The following is a 16822-nucleotide window of genomic DNA, read 5'->3' on the forward strand; positions in this document are numbered from 1 at the left end:
CGTTTTGGAGCGTCATCCATTTTGTTCGCTACTTTTGAATCTTCCGTGTCTGAGGTTTTAGCTCGATTGCTAACCACGTCTCCGTATTTCTTGCGTTCTACTTTGGAAAATGATATGCAAATGAACGACCTTATAACGCTCGGGAAAGTCCGGAAGCACAAAGTTATTCAAATGCAGGCTTCTGATTGGTAAAATGTCAGCCACTGGGGGGGGAGACGTTTTGTAAGTTGTACGCCCGACAGAAAGAGGCAGGCCCGGGCGTCTGGACAGACGTTATTTCAGACACTGATTTTAGAAAGCTCTTAGGCTGCGTCCCATTCTTCGCACTTCCACTCGCTATGTGCCCTAGTCACTCGGTTTGCGCGTTCACGTGAAAATGGGGTGTGTCCCGATACTCTCAAGACCGAGGCAGAAGTGCCCTCAACCCATGACATAACCACTTCAGATCGAGGGAGGTCGGTACCTCACTTGGCGGCGAAGTGACTACCCAGAAGGCTTTGCGAATTCTCAATATCAACAAACATGCCCGAAAAGGAACCGCACAAATGTAAGTAGTTTTCCACAACCGCGCATGTATTTGCAACAAAATGTATTGAGATATCTTAGTTAGACGTAAATGCAATAGAAAATCGTATTTTCGCGTTAAAACACGAACATTGCAAAATCGCTACTTTACGAAGTGCACTAATCTACCAAGGGAGCTGGCAAAAAAAAAAATCTTCACGCTATAAACTGTAAAGTAGGATAACTGCAGAAAATCACGGTTCAGCCCATCCCTGTTATTATCTTAAACGAGTCGTGCTTTTACATGTACATGGAGCATAGTCAGAATAACGTTCTGGACATAAGCGCTTGTTTACTGCACACAATTTCGGGTGTCGTGTTTTATTTACAATATGATTCTTTCATGTGAGATCAGAATGCATTAGTTTTCATCATGCATTATGAGTAATGTCTCCGAATTTCTCGTGGAAATACAGTTGAAACAAACTACTATCACATAGTCCACTGCCTTCTCTGTAAACACATATTAAGTAAACTAATTACCTTCTCAAAATGTTGTCCAAATGTGGAGACAACTCTAAAGCATATGTGATGCTGGCCAATAGAAGGCTCATACAGCCATAAGAATAACATGTCATTTTTATGTATCTGTTCACGATCAAATAATTATCCAGAACACATCCTATAATTTCCTGTCTCATAACAACTTGTTGAGCATCCTATCCACAGTTGTTTTTGTACAATACATCAGCATTAAGTCATTCTTGTTTTTTCCACCCAACCTAAAGGCCACTGTAGAACGTCCCGTGGAACAGCTGGTCACCATCACAGCTACCACGCCATCCACACCACCGGGCACGTCGTTGGCACCTTCTAATCCGGCGCCAAACCCCAAATCACCCAGAAAAAAAAGGAAGCACGATACACTCCTTGACTTTTTGAAAGCGGAGTCTGCCGGAGTGAGGAAAAGGCTCGAAGAAACTGTGGCCAAAACTGAGCGGTTCCCGTCCTTTTTGGGAAGCTTGTGGACAAATTTCCAGAACAGTGACATCTCTGCAATGTTTCCCTTTGTTTTATAAAAGGATTTTTTTTTTATTATTATTAAGTACTCAATGAAGTTCCAGTTTGTGTTTCCAGCTTTATGGAAGTATTGGTATATTTTTGTTAAAATTTGTGACACATTATTTATTTACTATTATGTATTTTGGCCCAATGTGAGTTTGTTTTTCTGAAAGTAAACTATTATTTAAGCTGGAGTGATTTGTAGTTGTTTTCTGTCCAACAGTCACATCGTTCACACACAGTATCTCACATCATTATGAAATAAACCACCAAGGTGTTACTCAAAATAAAGACGTTTATTGAATAGTAATGCAGAAAAGCACAGAATGCAAATGTGGGTCTGACTTCCAGAGCCTAAAACATGGCTTTTGGGCAATTTATTCCATATTAACTGTGGACAATTATTTGTACGGTGGACCTGGGAACCCTGAAGACCCGTGACACCACACGGTAGGACAGACCGTGGGCCAGCCAGTACAGGCCCTCCAGCCATGGCCCTGTTCCCTCTTTAGCAGCTCCTGCAGGGCCCACATAACCTTCTTGCTCAACCTTAAGTCCTGAATGAGTTCTGCCTCCACATCGGGTCATAAGCACAGATCGGGAACATTCCTGTCCAACCTGTCCACGCTTATGGGACAGCCACTCTGGAACACAATAGATAACAATTTAGACATAAATTTGGGCATAGAAAAGAAAAAGTCAGCTTTTACTCGTGATGTAAGCATCATGAAAAAATGTTGAAATGACATTTTTTATATCCAATGACAACTCTTTTGAATTCAATTCCTTATGAACTTTTGGTCGTACAGGGAAGTTTGGTGACGATATTATGTAAGCTAAAGGGTCAGGTGGACTGTTCTTGTGTTTGTTTACGTTTCGTCATGTCACAGATTCAAGACCCCTACAATATGTCATAAAATGGCATTAAGATACTAATAAGTAGATTGCCATTTATGTCTACACAGACATAAGGTATTATGTGAACGTGCATTGTATGCTAACTTTTACTGTATTTGACCGAACGGGTCATTTTTTTAATGAGTGTACGTACCTTGTAAAGATGAATCAGCACTACATAGCGCCGAAGCTGTCTTCAGTATAGCGCATTTCTCCTCCGTTGATTGGAGACACGGAAAAGATGATGAGCTTTCAGGCAATCGGTAATAACAGGCATTTTTAACGTTGCACGAACTCTCCAACTGACACACTACAGGTTGAGACTCGAGTTGTTTACATGTGACGTAGACCAATACGTCACTGAGGTCTACAGCCAATTAATATTACCGCCATCTCCTGGACAGGGGTGGAACCTTGCAAGTCTTGTCCAAACCATCTCCACTTTGCACTCCACCGGCGGAGGGCACTCCTCTATCGAGGGACCTCACTGGAGGGTCCTCAGGGCCGAGTGAGAGAAATGGGATTGGGCCTATAGTGTCCTTCCCACATACATGTGTAACAGAGTTGAAATTTGATTGTTTTGAATGTTTTTTTGAATTCTCACCAAATCTGTGTTTTTGTTGTATTACTGTTAATCTTCCGGTACCTCATTCAGTTGTTAAGTCATGGGCGTCTGCGACTGTTCTTTTCGTTTGGCACTTTATGGGCTTCAGCGCTTGCCGTAGCTTAAATAAGTTTGTAAGCGTTGAAGGTAAGATGTGCCCAATATCAGTTGGATAAAAAAAATGCATATTTTGCCAGACATTTGAGCTGCTTTCGAAATTATTTTTGTATATAAAGATATATAAGTTGTTCTAAATGATGTATATTAAAAAAAGCACTAAATAAGAAGTTAAGCAATACAGCTTGAAATGCAGATGCAACATGTTTTGATGCAAACAAGCCACGAGGTGCGGCCTGTTGAGTGATGACCCGTTCTTTTGTATCTTTAATATTTTAGATAATTGCAGTCGTGAACAGAAGCCCCTGACTTTTGTATTGTTTTGTTTATTGAATGCAGGTACGTGGGAAAGTTATGTTCATTGTTATTATCGAAGTTTCATTATTAATGTGCTCGCATGTTGTCTGCTTGCCGTAGCTGAAGTGAATTAGTAAGCGTTGAAGATAATTGCAGTCGTGAACAGAGGCCCCTGACTTTTGTATTGTTTTGTTTATTGAATGCAGGCAATAAACCCAGAGATTGTGAAACCTTGTGTCGTGCATGAAAGAGGGTCGCTACACATAGACACAAATTATTAGCTAAAACGATGTGTGCTCGGTCCCCTTTTATATAGCTAATTGTCATATTGCAACAGTTGAGGAGGTAGAGTATTGGTCTTGGAAATGGAAGGGCGCAGATCCGATTCCCGGCTCCTCTGAGTTCAAAGTTGAAGTGTCCTTGGGCAAGACTATGGCTGCGTCCCATTCTTCACTCGCTATTTCCCTTAGTCACTCGGTTTTGCGCGTTCACGTGAAAATGGGATGTGTCCCGATACTCTCAAGACCGAGGGAGAAGTGCCCTCAACCCATGACATAACCACTTCAGGTCGAGGGAGGTCGGTACCTCACTTGGAGCGAAGTGACTACCCAGAAGGCTTTGCGAATTCTTAATATCAACATGGCTGGAGAGGAACCGCACAAATGTAAGTAGTTTTCCACAACTACGCATGTATTTGCAACGAAATATATGGAGATATCTTAGTTAGACGTAAATGCAATAGAAAATCGTATTTTCGCGTTAAAACATGAACATTGCAAAATCGCCACTTTACGAAGTGGACAAATCTTCAAATCATATCAAATATCAAATCAAATATTCAAATCAAATATACAAATCATATAAAGTGTAAAAACCGAGGGAGCTGCCCAAAAAAAAATCTTCACGCTACAAACTGTAAAGTAGGATAACTGTGCAGAAAATCACGGTTCAGCCCATCCCTGTTTGTATCTTAAACGAGTCGTGCTTTTACATCTACATGGCCAGTCGCTAAAGGAGCATAGTCAGAATAACGTTCTGGACATAAGCGCTTGTTTACTGCACACAATTTCGGGTGTCGTGTTTTATTTACAATATGATTCTTTCATGTGAGATCAGAATGCATTAGTTTTCATCATGCATTATGAGTAATGTCTCCGAATTTCTCGTGGAAATACAGTTGAAACAAACTACTATCACATAGTCCACTGCCTTCTCTGTAAACACATATTAAGTAAACTAATTACCTTCTCAAAATGTTGTCCAAATGTGGAGACAACTCTAAAGCATATGTGATGCTGGCCAATAGAAGGCTCATACAGCCATAAGAATAACATGTCATTTTTATGTATCTGTTCACGATCAAATAATTATCCAGAACACATCCTATAATTTCCTGTCTCATAACAACTTGTTGAGCATCCTATCCACAGTTGTTTTTGTACAATACATCAGCATTAAGTCATTCTTGTTTTTTCCACCCAACCTAAAGGCCACTGTAGAACGTCCCGTGGAACAGCTGGTCACCATCACAGCTACCACGCCATCCACACCACCGGGCACGTCGTTGGCACCTTCTAATCCGGCGCCAAACCCCAAATCACCCAGAAAAAAAAGGAAGCACGATACACTCCTTGACTTTTTGAAAGCGGAGTCTGCCGGAGTGAGGAAAATGCTCGAGGAAACTGTGGCCAAAACTGAGCGGTTCCCGTCCTTTTTGGGAAGCTCGTGGACAAATTTCCAGAACAGTGACATCTCTGCAATGTTTCCCTTTGTTTTATAAAAGGAAAATATTTTATTTTATTAAGTACTCAATGAAGTTCCAGTTTGTGTTTTCCAGCTTTATGGAAGTATTGGTATATTTTTGTTACAATTTGTGACACATTATTTATTTACTATTATGTATTTTGGCCCAATGTGAGTTTGTTTTTCTGAAAGTAAACTATTATTTAAACTGGAGTGATCTGTAGTTGTTTTCTGTCCAACAGTCACATCGTTCACACACAGTATCTCACATCATTATGAAATAAACCACCAAGGTGTTACTCAAAATGAAGACGTTTATTGAATAGTAATGCAGAAAAGCACGGAATGCAAATGTGGGTCTGACTTCCAGAGCCTAAAACATGGCTTTTGAGCAATTGATTCCATATGAACTGTAGACAATTCTGTGTATCGTGGACCTGGGAACCCTGAAGACCCGTGACACCACACGGTAGGACAGACCGTGGGCCAGCCAGTATAGGCCCTCCAGCCATGGCCCTGTTCCCTCTTTAGCAGCTCCTGCAGGGCCCACATAACCTTCTTGCTCAACCTTAAGTCCTGAATGAGTTCTGACTCCACGTCGAGTCATAAGCACAGGACGGGAACATTCCTGTCCAACCTGTCCACGCTTATCAGACAGCCACTCTGGAACACAATAGATAACAATTAGACATAAATGTGGGCATAGAAAAGAAAAAGACAGCTTTTACTGTAAGCATCATGAAAAAATGTTGAAATGCCCCTTTTTGTTATATCCAATGACAGCTCTTTTGAATTCAATTCCTTATGAACTCAGGTTTTTGGGTCGTTTGGTGACGATATTAAGTCAGCTTAAGGGTCAGGTGGACCGGTCTTGTGTTTGTTTACTTTTCGTGGTGTCACACATTCAAGACCCCTACTATATGTCATAAAATAGCACTAAGTTACTAATAAGTAGATTGCCATTTCTGTCTACACAAACATAAGGTATTATGTGAACGTGCGTTGTATGTTAACTTTTACTGTATTTGACCGAACGGGTCATTTTTTTAATGAGTGGACGTACCTTGTAAAGATGAATCTGCGCTACGTAGCGCCGAAGCTGTCTTCGGTATAGAGTGCTTCGAGGTCCTAAGATTACCCACAATGCATTGCTGGCGGGCATTTTGGAAGTCCACAAAGCTTTTCACTTCATCGTTATTGTTCAGCGAAGCAGTTAGATTCTACATCGTAATGCCGAATACGTGCGTTATTGTCGGCTGTTGTAGCCGAGGGGAAAAGGGCGGGAAGGGCTTCTTTAGACTTCCCAAGTGTGTTGACGATCAGGGGATTGAAGCTCAGGAGAAAAGTGAACGGAGAAGACGAATGTGGCTGGCAGCTATCGACCGGTCGAATTTGCCAAAGCTTGACCGTGTTCGTGTTTGTTCTGACCACTTTCTGACAGGTACATTGAATTATTTATTTTAAAAAGGTTATGGGACATGTGTACTTCATGTACATCTGTCGTCACCATTCAAGTATGGCTAGGTTAAATACTGTGTGCACAGACGCATCCCGAACCCAAACAGACACAAATCTGTCGTAGGCTTCCATACTTTTGTCATTTTGAAAATCCTTCAGTTCACAAAAGGGAAAATAAGATAGTTAACAAGTTCGATGTAAGTCACACACGGCAACAAATCGGGATCAGACTTCCAGTCCTTGTTTTTAATTTTGTAGGGATCCAATTGTCCAATAAAATGCAACTTCGCGGCGTACCGCTCGCGTGCTTGCTTGTCTAAACTCTCCACGTAGTTTTCCATAGTGTTGATGGACCAAATCCGTACACAAACGAAGCTAGTTGAGTAAATCAATAGACAAACTGAGTCAATATTTGCTCCTCTCGCTATCGCCGCTTGTAATCGACTGACTTCCAAGATGGCGGCACGAAGCCGTGTTACTATTTTTAGCACAAAGCGCGGATCCCTCTATAGCACATTTCTCCTCCGTCGATTGGAGACACGGAAAACGAGCTTCTAGGCAATCGGTAATAACAGGCATTTTTAACGTTGCACGGACTCTCCAACTGACGCCACAGGTTGAGACTCGAGTTGTTTACATGTGACGTAGACCAATACGTCACTGAGGTCTACAGCCAATTCGTGTTACCGCCATCTACTGGACTGGGGTGGAACCTTGCAAGTGTCGTCCAATTTCTTAGGGGACAATCTTCACTTTGCACTCCACTCACGGAGGGCACTTCGCTATGGAGGGACCTCACTGGAGGGTTCTCGGGGCCAAGTGAGAGGAATGGGAAGTAATTTATCATTAATCAAGGAGAGCGACGCCTAGTGGACTCATTTCAGAATACTTTTCCCTAATGGCAACTTGGTCCCTTTTTAGAAAAGCGACTCTTTCCTAGAAGAGCTGGCTCGAATTGTTTCCAAACGGCTCTTCGCATTAAATACATGGACTAAAGCAGGGTTGTCAAAGACATTTGAACTCTGGGGGCCACACGATAGGACAAACATTCTGTCGGGGGCCGGAGGAGTAGATTCAAGAGAAAGAAAAAGAAAGATCAAGAAATAAGAGAAAGAGGGAGGGAAAAGGAGAGAGGGCGGGACAAAGAAAGAAAAAGAGGGAGAGAGCGTGAGAAACAAAAGATAAAAAGTTGTGAGAGAGGGGGAATAGAAAGGGAGAGGATGAAAGGAATCCAAAGAAAAAATAGAAAGACAGAAGGAGAGAAAAGAGAAAAGAAAGCACGAAGGGTAGGAAGAGAGAAAGAGAAAAGAGAGAAAAGGAAAAAAGGAAGTTAGAGCAAAAGAAGTTCAAAAGACACAGAGAGAGAAAGAGACAAAAAGCAACAAAGGAAGAGAAAAAGAGAGACAGAGACTGAGTGGGAGAAAAGGGGTGGAAAAGAGGGGGAGAGAGGGGGGGGAGAAAATGAAATACAAGTACAGTGCCTCTCTCACGACTTCTCTTCTCATCTCTTTTGTTTCTCCTGCTCTCCCTCTCTGTCTTTCTTTGTCCCACCGTCTCTCCTTTTCTTTCACTCTCTGTGTCTCTCTTTTTCTCTTCCTTTCTTGCTCTTAGTCTCTTTCTCTGACTGTGTCTTTTTAACCTCTTTTGCCCTAACTTCCTTTTTTCCTTTTCTCTCTTTTCTCTTTCTCTCTTTCTACCCTTCACGCTGTCTTTTCTCTTTTTTCTCTTTTCTCTCCTTTCTATTTCTCTTTGAATTTCTTTCTTCCTCTCCCTTTCTTTCCCCCTCTTGCACGACTTCTCTTTTTATCTCTTTTGTTTCTCCCTCTGCCTCGGTCTCTTTCTTTGTCCCGCCCTCTCTCCTTTTCCCTACCTCTTTCTCTTATTTCTGTATCTCTCTTTCTCTTGAATCTACTAGTCCGGCCCCCGACAGAATGTTTGTTCTATGGTGTGGCCCCCAGAGTTCAAATGACTTTGACAACCCTGATATAGAGTGAGCCTTAGAGCGAGAGCATTTCGAAGGGAGTGGGCTCATTAAGCCGTTTCATTCACCAACAACACAGTCAGGGAGGGGGGTGTCATGTACGATGCTAGGGGGCGCTAAAACACCAAATAGACGGATGCCAACCGAGAAGAAGAGAAGAACCATACCTCACTGCCGCCATTGTTCGTGTGCCGCCATTGTTTGTGGCTTCTTGGCTTTCCGCTCCAGTCGTGTGCACAATTTAACTCCATTTAACACCGTCAACGAGTTAACGACGAGCTTTAAAGTTGTAGAAAATGTGCGAGAGACAGAAAGGACATTGGAAAGAGGAGCTTCAAAAAGCGACCGAGCGAGAAGATCGACGGCTAAAGCAAGTTAGCATTAGCAAGGAGCTACAAGTAGTCTCAAACGGAGCCGGTGAGTCATTTTCATTTCCTATCTTCTTATTTTCTTCTCTTTCAGTCTTTTGCACGACAAATGTTGAAATCATACTCCATAGTTTTGATGCATCTGTAAGGGGACACAGGTGGATGGATTTTTTCTCCCTAACAAAGGTCAAGTCATTTTTATTTGTTTGGTCCTTACTCACAAAGAGTCTCAAAGGGCTTCACAGGTAAAGGTAAAAAGAAAAATAATAGCTGGAGAGATTCCTCAGTATATTATACATCTTTTGATTATTGGGAGAGTGTATTACTCGATTCGGAGCAGAGAAAGAAAGAGGGAGAGATAAATAGATAGAAAGAGAAAGGGGGAGCATTTCGAAGGGAGTCGGCTTGCAAAGCCGTTTCATTCGCCAATAACACATCAAATTGTATGGTCGACGAAGATGTTCTGGTAGGGGGCGCTAATGCACCAAATAGACGGATGTAGAACCGAGAAGAAGACAAGAACGACACGTTACGAATCCTCGGAGCCTCGTGGCGTTGTGCATGATTTGACTCCATTTAACTCCGTTTAACGCCGTGAAGGAGTTAACAACGCGCTTAAAAGTTGTCTAAAATGTGCGAGAGACGGAAAGGAAATTGGAAAGAGGAGATTCGAGAAGCGACCGAGCTAGAAGATCGACGGATAAATCAAGTTAGCATTAGCAAGGAGCTACAAGTAGCATCGAACGGAGCCGGTTAGTCATTTTCATTTCTACAACATTTTATGTATTCTAATTTCTTATTTACTAATTCGAGTCTTTTGCAAGGCACATGTTTAAATCATAGTCCATGCTTGGCGTGGAGACCAAATCTAATATACTCACATGTAGAATAAATAAGAATTAAGCTTGCGGTTTAAGCACCACTTATCCTCAATAGGGTCGCGGGGGTGCTGGAGCCCACCCCCGCTATCTTCTGGCAGTGGGCAGGGGACACCCTCAACTGGTCGCCAGCCAATCACAGGGCACACAGGGACAAACAGCTCATTCGCACCTAAGGAGATTTCGGTTAGGCCAATCAGCTTAACATGCATGTTTTTGGAATGTGGGAGGAAACTTGAGTGCCCGGAAGAAACCCACGAAAGCACGAGGAGAACATGCAAACTCCACACGGGAGGTTCGATCTCATGACCTCAGAACTGTGTCGCACACACACGCGCCAACCACTGTGCCGTCGTGCTGCCCGCGGTTTAATCAAATAACCGAAAAATTAATCTGTAAATATGAAGTCTTTGAAGTATTGCCATTATCAATTTTTTTAGCATGAAAAAGTTAGCATTTAGCCGTTAAAATCACTTTTCAGCATGTAACCATTAGCATAACGAAGGGAGTCGCAAGGGGCCCCAGAGAACAAAAAAGTCCCCATCCGGAATACATGGGCCCATTCATTTCTATGGGTAGTCATGGAAACGATGGCTTTTTCAGAGGGTAGTCCTAGTAAGCAGGGACTGTCCAGGGTGGCTTGACGGGGCCCGACCCACATTTCCTTTAACCATGGGTAAATGGTGAATTCCAAAGAGTGGATGCTAGCGAGAGGATGCCAACAGCTATGTGCGCCGCTAGCAAAGTGTTGCGCCGCTAGCAAAGTGTTGGGCTGGCATAGCCAGCCCAAGTATTAGCGCAAGCTAGCTGTGAACACTGTTGGTGATTAGTTGGGCTGACATAGCTAGCCCAAGTATTAGCGCAAGCTAGCTCTAAACACTGTCGGCAATGCTAACTTCTTCATGCCCCAAAATTTTGGGCATGGCTATATTGTAACAACTTCATATTTAAAAATTATGCTAATGGTCTCATGTTGATGAGCTATGCTAATGGGTACATGCTAAAAAGTAATTCTTACAGCTAAATGCTAACTACTTGATGCTAAAAAATTTGATGATGGGAATATTTTAACGACTTCATATTTACAAGTTATGCTAATGGTTACATACTGAAGTGATTTTAACGGCTAAATGCTAACTTTTTCACGCTAAAAATTTTTGATAATGGCAATACTTTAAAGACTTCATATTTACAGATTAAGCGAATGGCCTCGTGTTGATGAGCTATTCTAACTGGTGCATGATAAAACGTGATGCTAACGGCTTAATGCTAACTTCTTCATGCTAAAAAATGTTGGTAATGGCAATATTTTAAAAACTTCATATTCACAAATTATGCTAATGGCCTCATGTTGATGAGCTATGCTAATAGATATATGCTAAAAAGCGGCGCTAGCGGCTAAATGCTAACTTCTTCATGCTAAAAATTGTTGCTAATATGCTAACGCCTGAGCAAATTGAATGGGCTCAATGCATTTGGGATGGGCCAATTCAAATAGAATGGCTCATTCCTTTTGAACATGTGTATTTTAAATGTTCTGAAAGTGCAATAACAGTGATATTACCATGTTATTACCTTGAATGTGATTTTTTTTTTTTAGACCTCCACAAGGCATATCCTTTTCGCTAACTGTTATGGGCCCATCTCAAATGCACTTGCCAGCCCAAATATTAGCAAGCTAGCTGTAAACACTGTCGGCAATGCTAACTTCTTCTTGCCCAAAAATTTTGGTAATGGCTATATTGTAATAACTTCATATTTACAAATGATGCTTATTGGTACATGTTGATGAGTTATGCTAATGGGTACATGCTAAAAAGTGATGCTAACTGCTGAGTCCCCCCACAGAACTGAGTAAAAAAATGACCGAAACGTCTCTCTGGGTTAAAAACATTATGCTAACTCATAATGCTAACAACCGGGGTTGCATATACATGACAAGATCATCTTCCAGATCAATTACAACTCTTACAATTGCCGCGGGAATTGTCTAGTTTGTGTATAAAATCCCGTACAGTCAAATAAATAAGGTCACACATTGCTCTATAACAGGAGTCTTAGTTTGTCCCCTGCGTCCCCAGTTTGATATACTGGTTTCTTACTGGTCCTCGGTGGTTTCCTTCTTTTCACAGTCAGTGTCCAGACCGGTTTTTGAATCCTCACTCTTTTTAGCGAGCGCCTTAGATGATTCTGAGACTCCAAGTAGGACAATAGCAACATTTAGTCCGTCACTCATGGCCTCTCCTGCATCTCTAAGAGCCATAGTTCTGTTCTTTGTCCCCATGAGATGGACATTTTGACATCTGCAGCTTAGTCAGTGATGTCTACAGATTTATAATTCTCGGCTTACTTTTTCCGGAGTAAAGTTCTTTCAGGGCCTTTCTGCCATAATCAGCGAGGGGCCTATTCTTACTTGATTCGTTTCGCTGTCCTTTACTACCACCACTTTGCTCATTGAGGATAATGTCTTTCAGCTTCAGAACGAGTAGTTTTAGGGAAAAAAACGAAATTACAAATGTAGCGTTTACCAAATTGTTCGAATGAGTTATCTGACTCCATTAACCAAACACAAACTTCATTCTCCTAACAATGCATGCTCGTTTCTTTCTTTAGGGAAAAAGTACAAGAGACTAGCATTTCCACACGGGGACAGATTTATTTTCTTAAGGTATTTAACAAAGTGAATTCCATCGAATTTAGCCAAATTATTATCTAATTAGTCTTAGTCGAGCCTCCCTCTCATTCTCGATCGGATCTCCCATCTCTTCTTCTGTCCTCTGCCCACATCTTTTCACAAGCCCGGTGCGTCGGCCATCCCCCATGGGGTGTGCTGACTCCTCATGTGGCCTCCACCTAGTCGCCCACGGTGCGGGTCAGGTGCCAGCTTCACCACCTACTCTCCGAAAGGCGCCGCCACGTCTGAAAAATTCACACCAACAAAGCTTATCAGAACAATGTCTCCTTTCTCGGGTCACAGGCTCCACCGGTATCAGCCCTTGTCTCCGTTCTCGCTGTTTTCTGTAAACATCATTCTTGTCTATGAAATGAAATGATCTGCATTTATATAGCGCTTTTCAAGTCAATGACTTCCCAAAGCGCTTTACATTGTGCTTCACATTTCCCAATAGCGGCCGTGATCTGTGCAGCCATGTAAGGCGCTAACCTGCTTATTGGGGGTATAGGGGTATCAGTGTCTTACCCAAGGACACTTCGACATGTAACACGGACAAGCCGGGATTCGAACTGGGATCCCTCAATCCTAAAACGATCGCTCTACCTCCTGAGCTACTGCCGCCCTGACCCCAAGCCTACCCTGTGAAAAATCCCCATTGCATTCAACAAACGTAATTTGTATAAAATTGTATAAGATCCTTTACAGTCAAGTAAATAAAATACAAAATCCTTCAGTAGATGACCTGATGTTTTCCAAAACCATGTGTGTCTTGTCTCCTGCAGATGTCAATGATAAGAATGGTCTTCTTCGGCAACAGGAGACAAAGTTGCCTGGCGTTAAAAAAGAGGAAGATGATTATTTGGAGACGGTGGACGTAAAAAAAGAAGAGGAGGTTTTCGAGCTTGATCATATCAAAAAGGAGAACCATGTCGATGTCAAAAAGGAGGAAGATTTGACCGAGTTTCCGGTGACCGGGGCCCGTTTAACCGCCGACGATCAACACGAAGACAACAAGGAGACGGTTTCTCCAAGCAGATGCTCCGAGACAACAGATGATGATGATACACACCATGATGGCAAACAACAGTCGGACGGTGATGACGCACCTCACAAATGTTCGGATTGTGGAAAAAGATTTCGGTATGATTCTAGTTTGATGCGTCATAGCATTGTCCACACTGGTGAAAAACCCTTTTCCTGCTCCGTTTGTGGTCAAAAATTCAGGCGGAAATCATACTTAAAAGTCCACACCAGAACCCATACAGGTGAAAAACCTTTCGCCTGCTCGGTTTGCGGTGAAAAATTCATCCGGAGAGAAAGCTTTAATATACACACCAGAACTCACACTGGTGAAACTCCTTTTGCATGCTCAATTTGTGGGCAGAATTTTAACTGGAAAGAAAGCTTAAGGGTACACACAATGACCCACACCGGTGAAAAACCATTTTCCTGTTCAGTTTGCGGTCAAAAATTTTCACTGAAATCACATTTAAAAAGGCACGGGAGAACACACACTGGTGAAAGACCCTTTACCTGCTCAATTTGTGGTCAAACATTTACCCAGGGAAGTACCTTAAATATCCACACAAGAACCCACACTGGTGAAAAACCATTTGCCTGCTCGGTCTGCGGTAAAAAATTCACTTGTAAAGCACACTTAGGAAGCCACGCCACAACCCACACTCGTGAAAAACGTTTTATTTGCTCATTTTGCGGGAAGAAATTCAGCCATAAAGTAAGCTTAACAAGACATAATATGAAAAACCATGTGGATGAGAAAGTATTTATTTGTTCAGTTTGCGGTCAAAGATTCTCCAGTCAAGTCCAAGTTCAGGAACACAAGTGTACTGTGGGAATAGCTTTCATCACGCTGCCCACATTTATTGTGAAAATGTAACGGGTGGAATAATAACTTTAGTTTTATTGAAATTCCTGCTGAAATATGTTTATAGTTTTTGGTAAATGTCCTGCAAGGATGAGTCCAACAGTGCCACCTGCTGCTATGGGCTGGGGTTTGGTTTTGGCTTCTGACATGTGACCAGGAGGTGGGGTTTGTTGTTAGTCTTACCAGAGAGAACTACAAAGGTAAGACATCTTTTGGTGCTCCAAAAAGAAGTTAATTTTAAACATTATAACCCCAGCTGACAAATCTCTCAACATGCACAAATGTGATTAATATTGTCAAGCTGTTTTGATTTATTTTTGTTTTGTTTCTGTTTGACTAAAATACTAATTCCCCTTGTAGAGATTAAAGAGATCAAGGCCAGCAGAAAAGCTAATGTTGTGACTCATTCATTTGCAGGTAAATTGTACCCGTTTTTATACTCATTATTGTTCTTATTTCTATTTTCCCATACATATTAAAAAGGATGATGTTGGTTAAAATTCAGACTAAAGTAAAATGTGTTGAATTCATTGTAAACGTTAAAAAATCCACTATATGATCTCTTGTTAAAAGTATCTTCTTGAAATGGATGTCAAACTGTATTGTGATAGTCTAAAATGTATTTTATGTCAATTGAGAATAAAGCTCCTTGATATGCTTTGTTGGGCAGTCTTCAGAGAGAACTGCTACTGAGATCAAAGAGATCAAAGCCAGCAGAAAAGCTGATGTTGTGACTCATTAGCAGTAACTAATAAAAACCTCATCATCCAGTCCAGCGTGAATGTGGATCTTTGCTGGTACAAGTACACTGGGGTGACATAAATATTGTGTAAATGATGACCTTTATCTTTGTTTTCTTTTATCCTCACTGTCAAATGTGAACCTGGAGTGCCACGTCCAATTTCGTTTTCACAATATGTTCAACCCAGTCATTGTTTTTGGCCCACAAAAAGCCAGAGAAAGTGTCATCAGTCATCTGTAATCTCTTCGTTTAAAAGCTAAAATCAGGTTAGAAATCTCGGGGTAGCAATGGACTCAGACCTAAACGTTAACAGGTACATCAAATCCATGACATCATCAGCCTTTTGCTAAACCAGACTTAGAGAAACCTATCCATGAATTTATCTCTAGCAGGTTAGAAACTGGACTTTTCAAACTTGCTGTAAGACAGCCGCAGAACATCCAGAACGCTGCTGCTCGGGTCCCGACTAGAACAAGGAAGTACGACCATATCAGTCCTGTGCTCAAGTCTGCACCGGCTTCCTATCGCTCAGAGAATAGACTATATACCAGTCTCTTCATGATCTAGCATCAAAGTACTGTATTTTCCGCATTATAGGGCTCACGGGGTTATAGGGCGGACCCCCCCAAAATAGTTTTTGGTGCTATATTTTCCATACATAAGGCGCACCGGATGATAAGGCGCTACAATGGGAACGTGGACAAAACAGTCAGATGGTTCAGTCCAATTTATTACCCCCTTAACATTCCCAAAGCTTGCAAAGAAGCAAATACGCTTCTCTGACATGTACGGAAACAGTGTCTGCCAACCATTTTCTATTTCGTTTTTTGCTGGCAACTGTGTGGACATCAAAGTAAGAATTTGATTGTGCCGGGAAAGGGGATTCTTTACTGTGCATATGACAATAAACACTTTGAATTGAATTGAGTCTAGAAATAGACTCACCACAGAAACGTCAAGATTGTTCTGAAACAAGACACAGGGAAAATATAAATCCGCATAGCTCACCTAAGTTCTCTTGCAGCCATCACGTTCAATAATGATACATAACCGTGGTCCTCTTACAACCGTGAGTGTAGTCAATCCAGGAGAGCCAAATATTTACAAATACAGGATCGTCAAAAAGGTTTTCTCTATGCCGTAGTGCAACCCTAACCCTAACCAGGACTAAACAGGGTTCCAAGCAGCTAAACGCTAGAATAGTCTTCCTGATGACGTCTTCTGTTTAAGTCCAGGCTCTGTTCAACTGTGCATACAAACGAAAGGGTTTTATCTGCACTCCTCCCTTTTACTTTATTTTCATTCATTGATTTGATTTTTTTTTTATTCGTGGTTTTAATTCGTTTTAAAAATGTTCAAAGTCTTTTTTTCTATGTTTTAACTGTAATGGTGTGTTTTTCTCATTGCCATTTCTGTAAAGCAATTTGAATTTCTTTGTGTATGAATTGTGCTATACAAATAAACTTGCCTTGCCTTTATGTTTTGGAGCGTCATCCATTTTGTTCGCTACTTTTGAATCTTCTGTGTCTGCGGTTTTAGCTCGATTGCTAACCACGTCTTCATTTTTCTTGCGTTCTCTGCGCGTCTATTTTGGAAACGATATACAAATGCA

The 16822-nt window shown here is 41.7% G+C and overlaps 1 protein-coding gene across 2 annotated transcripts; it reads left to right on the plus strand.

Annotated features, from left to right (window-relative positions):
• The first annotated feature begins 8851 nt into the window (after positions 1 to 8851).
• On the plus strand, positions 8852 to 16688 carry LOC148376949 (uncharacterized). 2 transcript variants are annotated; one of them, XM_088352104.1, is made up of 2 exons: positions 8852 to 9080; positions 13366 to 16688. In XM_088352104.1, exons 1-2 carry the CDS (start codon positions 8960 to 8962, stop codon positions 14478 to 14480), a joined length of 1236 nt encoding a protein of 411 aa, XP_088208230.1. In that variant the 5' UTR covers positions 8852 to 8959; the 3' UTR covers positions 14481 to 16688. The 2 variants fall into 2 exon arrangements, with proteins under 2 accessions (XP_088208230.1, XP_088208219.1); XM_088352093.1 differs by lacking the exon at positions 8852 to 9080 and adding an exon at positions 9532 to 9783.
• Positions 16689 to 16822: the final 134 nt, after the last annotated feature.

Source organism: Urocampus carinirostris, chromosome 1 (assembly GCF_059441175.1).
Source record: "Urocampus carinirostris isolate Australia breed hairy pipefish chromosome 1, RoL_Ucar_1.0, whole genome shotgun sequence".
Classification (NCBI taxonomy): Eukaryota; Metazoa; Chordata; class Actinopteri; order Syngnathiformes; family Syngnathidae; genus Urocampus; species Urocampus carinirostris.

Excerpts from the sequence above, each read along its gene's own strand:
- LOC148376949 (XM_088352104.1), top strand. The coding sequence starts at position 8,960 with ATGTGCGAGAGACAGAAAGGACATTGGAAAGAGGAGCTTCAAAAAGCG. Across the intron at positions 9,081-13,365 it reads AGTAGTCTCAAACGGAGCCG|ATGTCAATGATAAGAATGGT; the intron begins GTGAGTCATTTT and ends TGTCTCCTGCAG.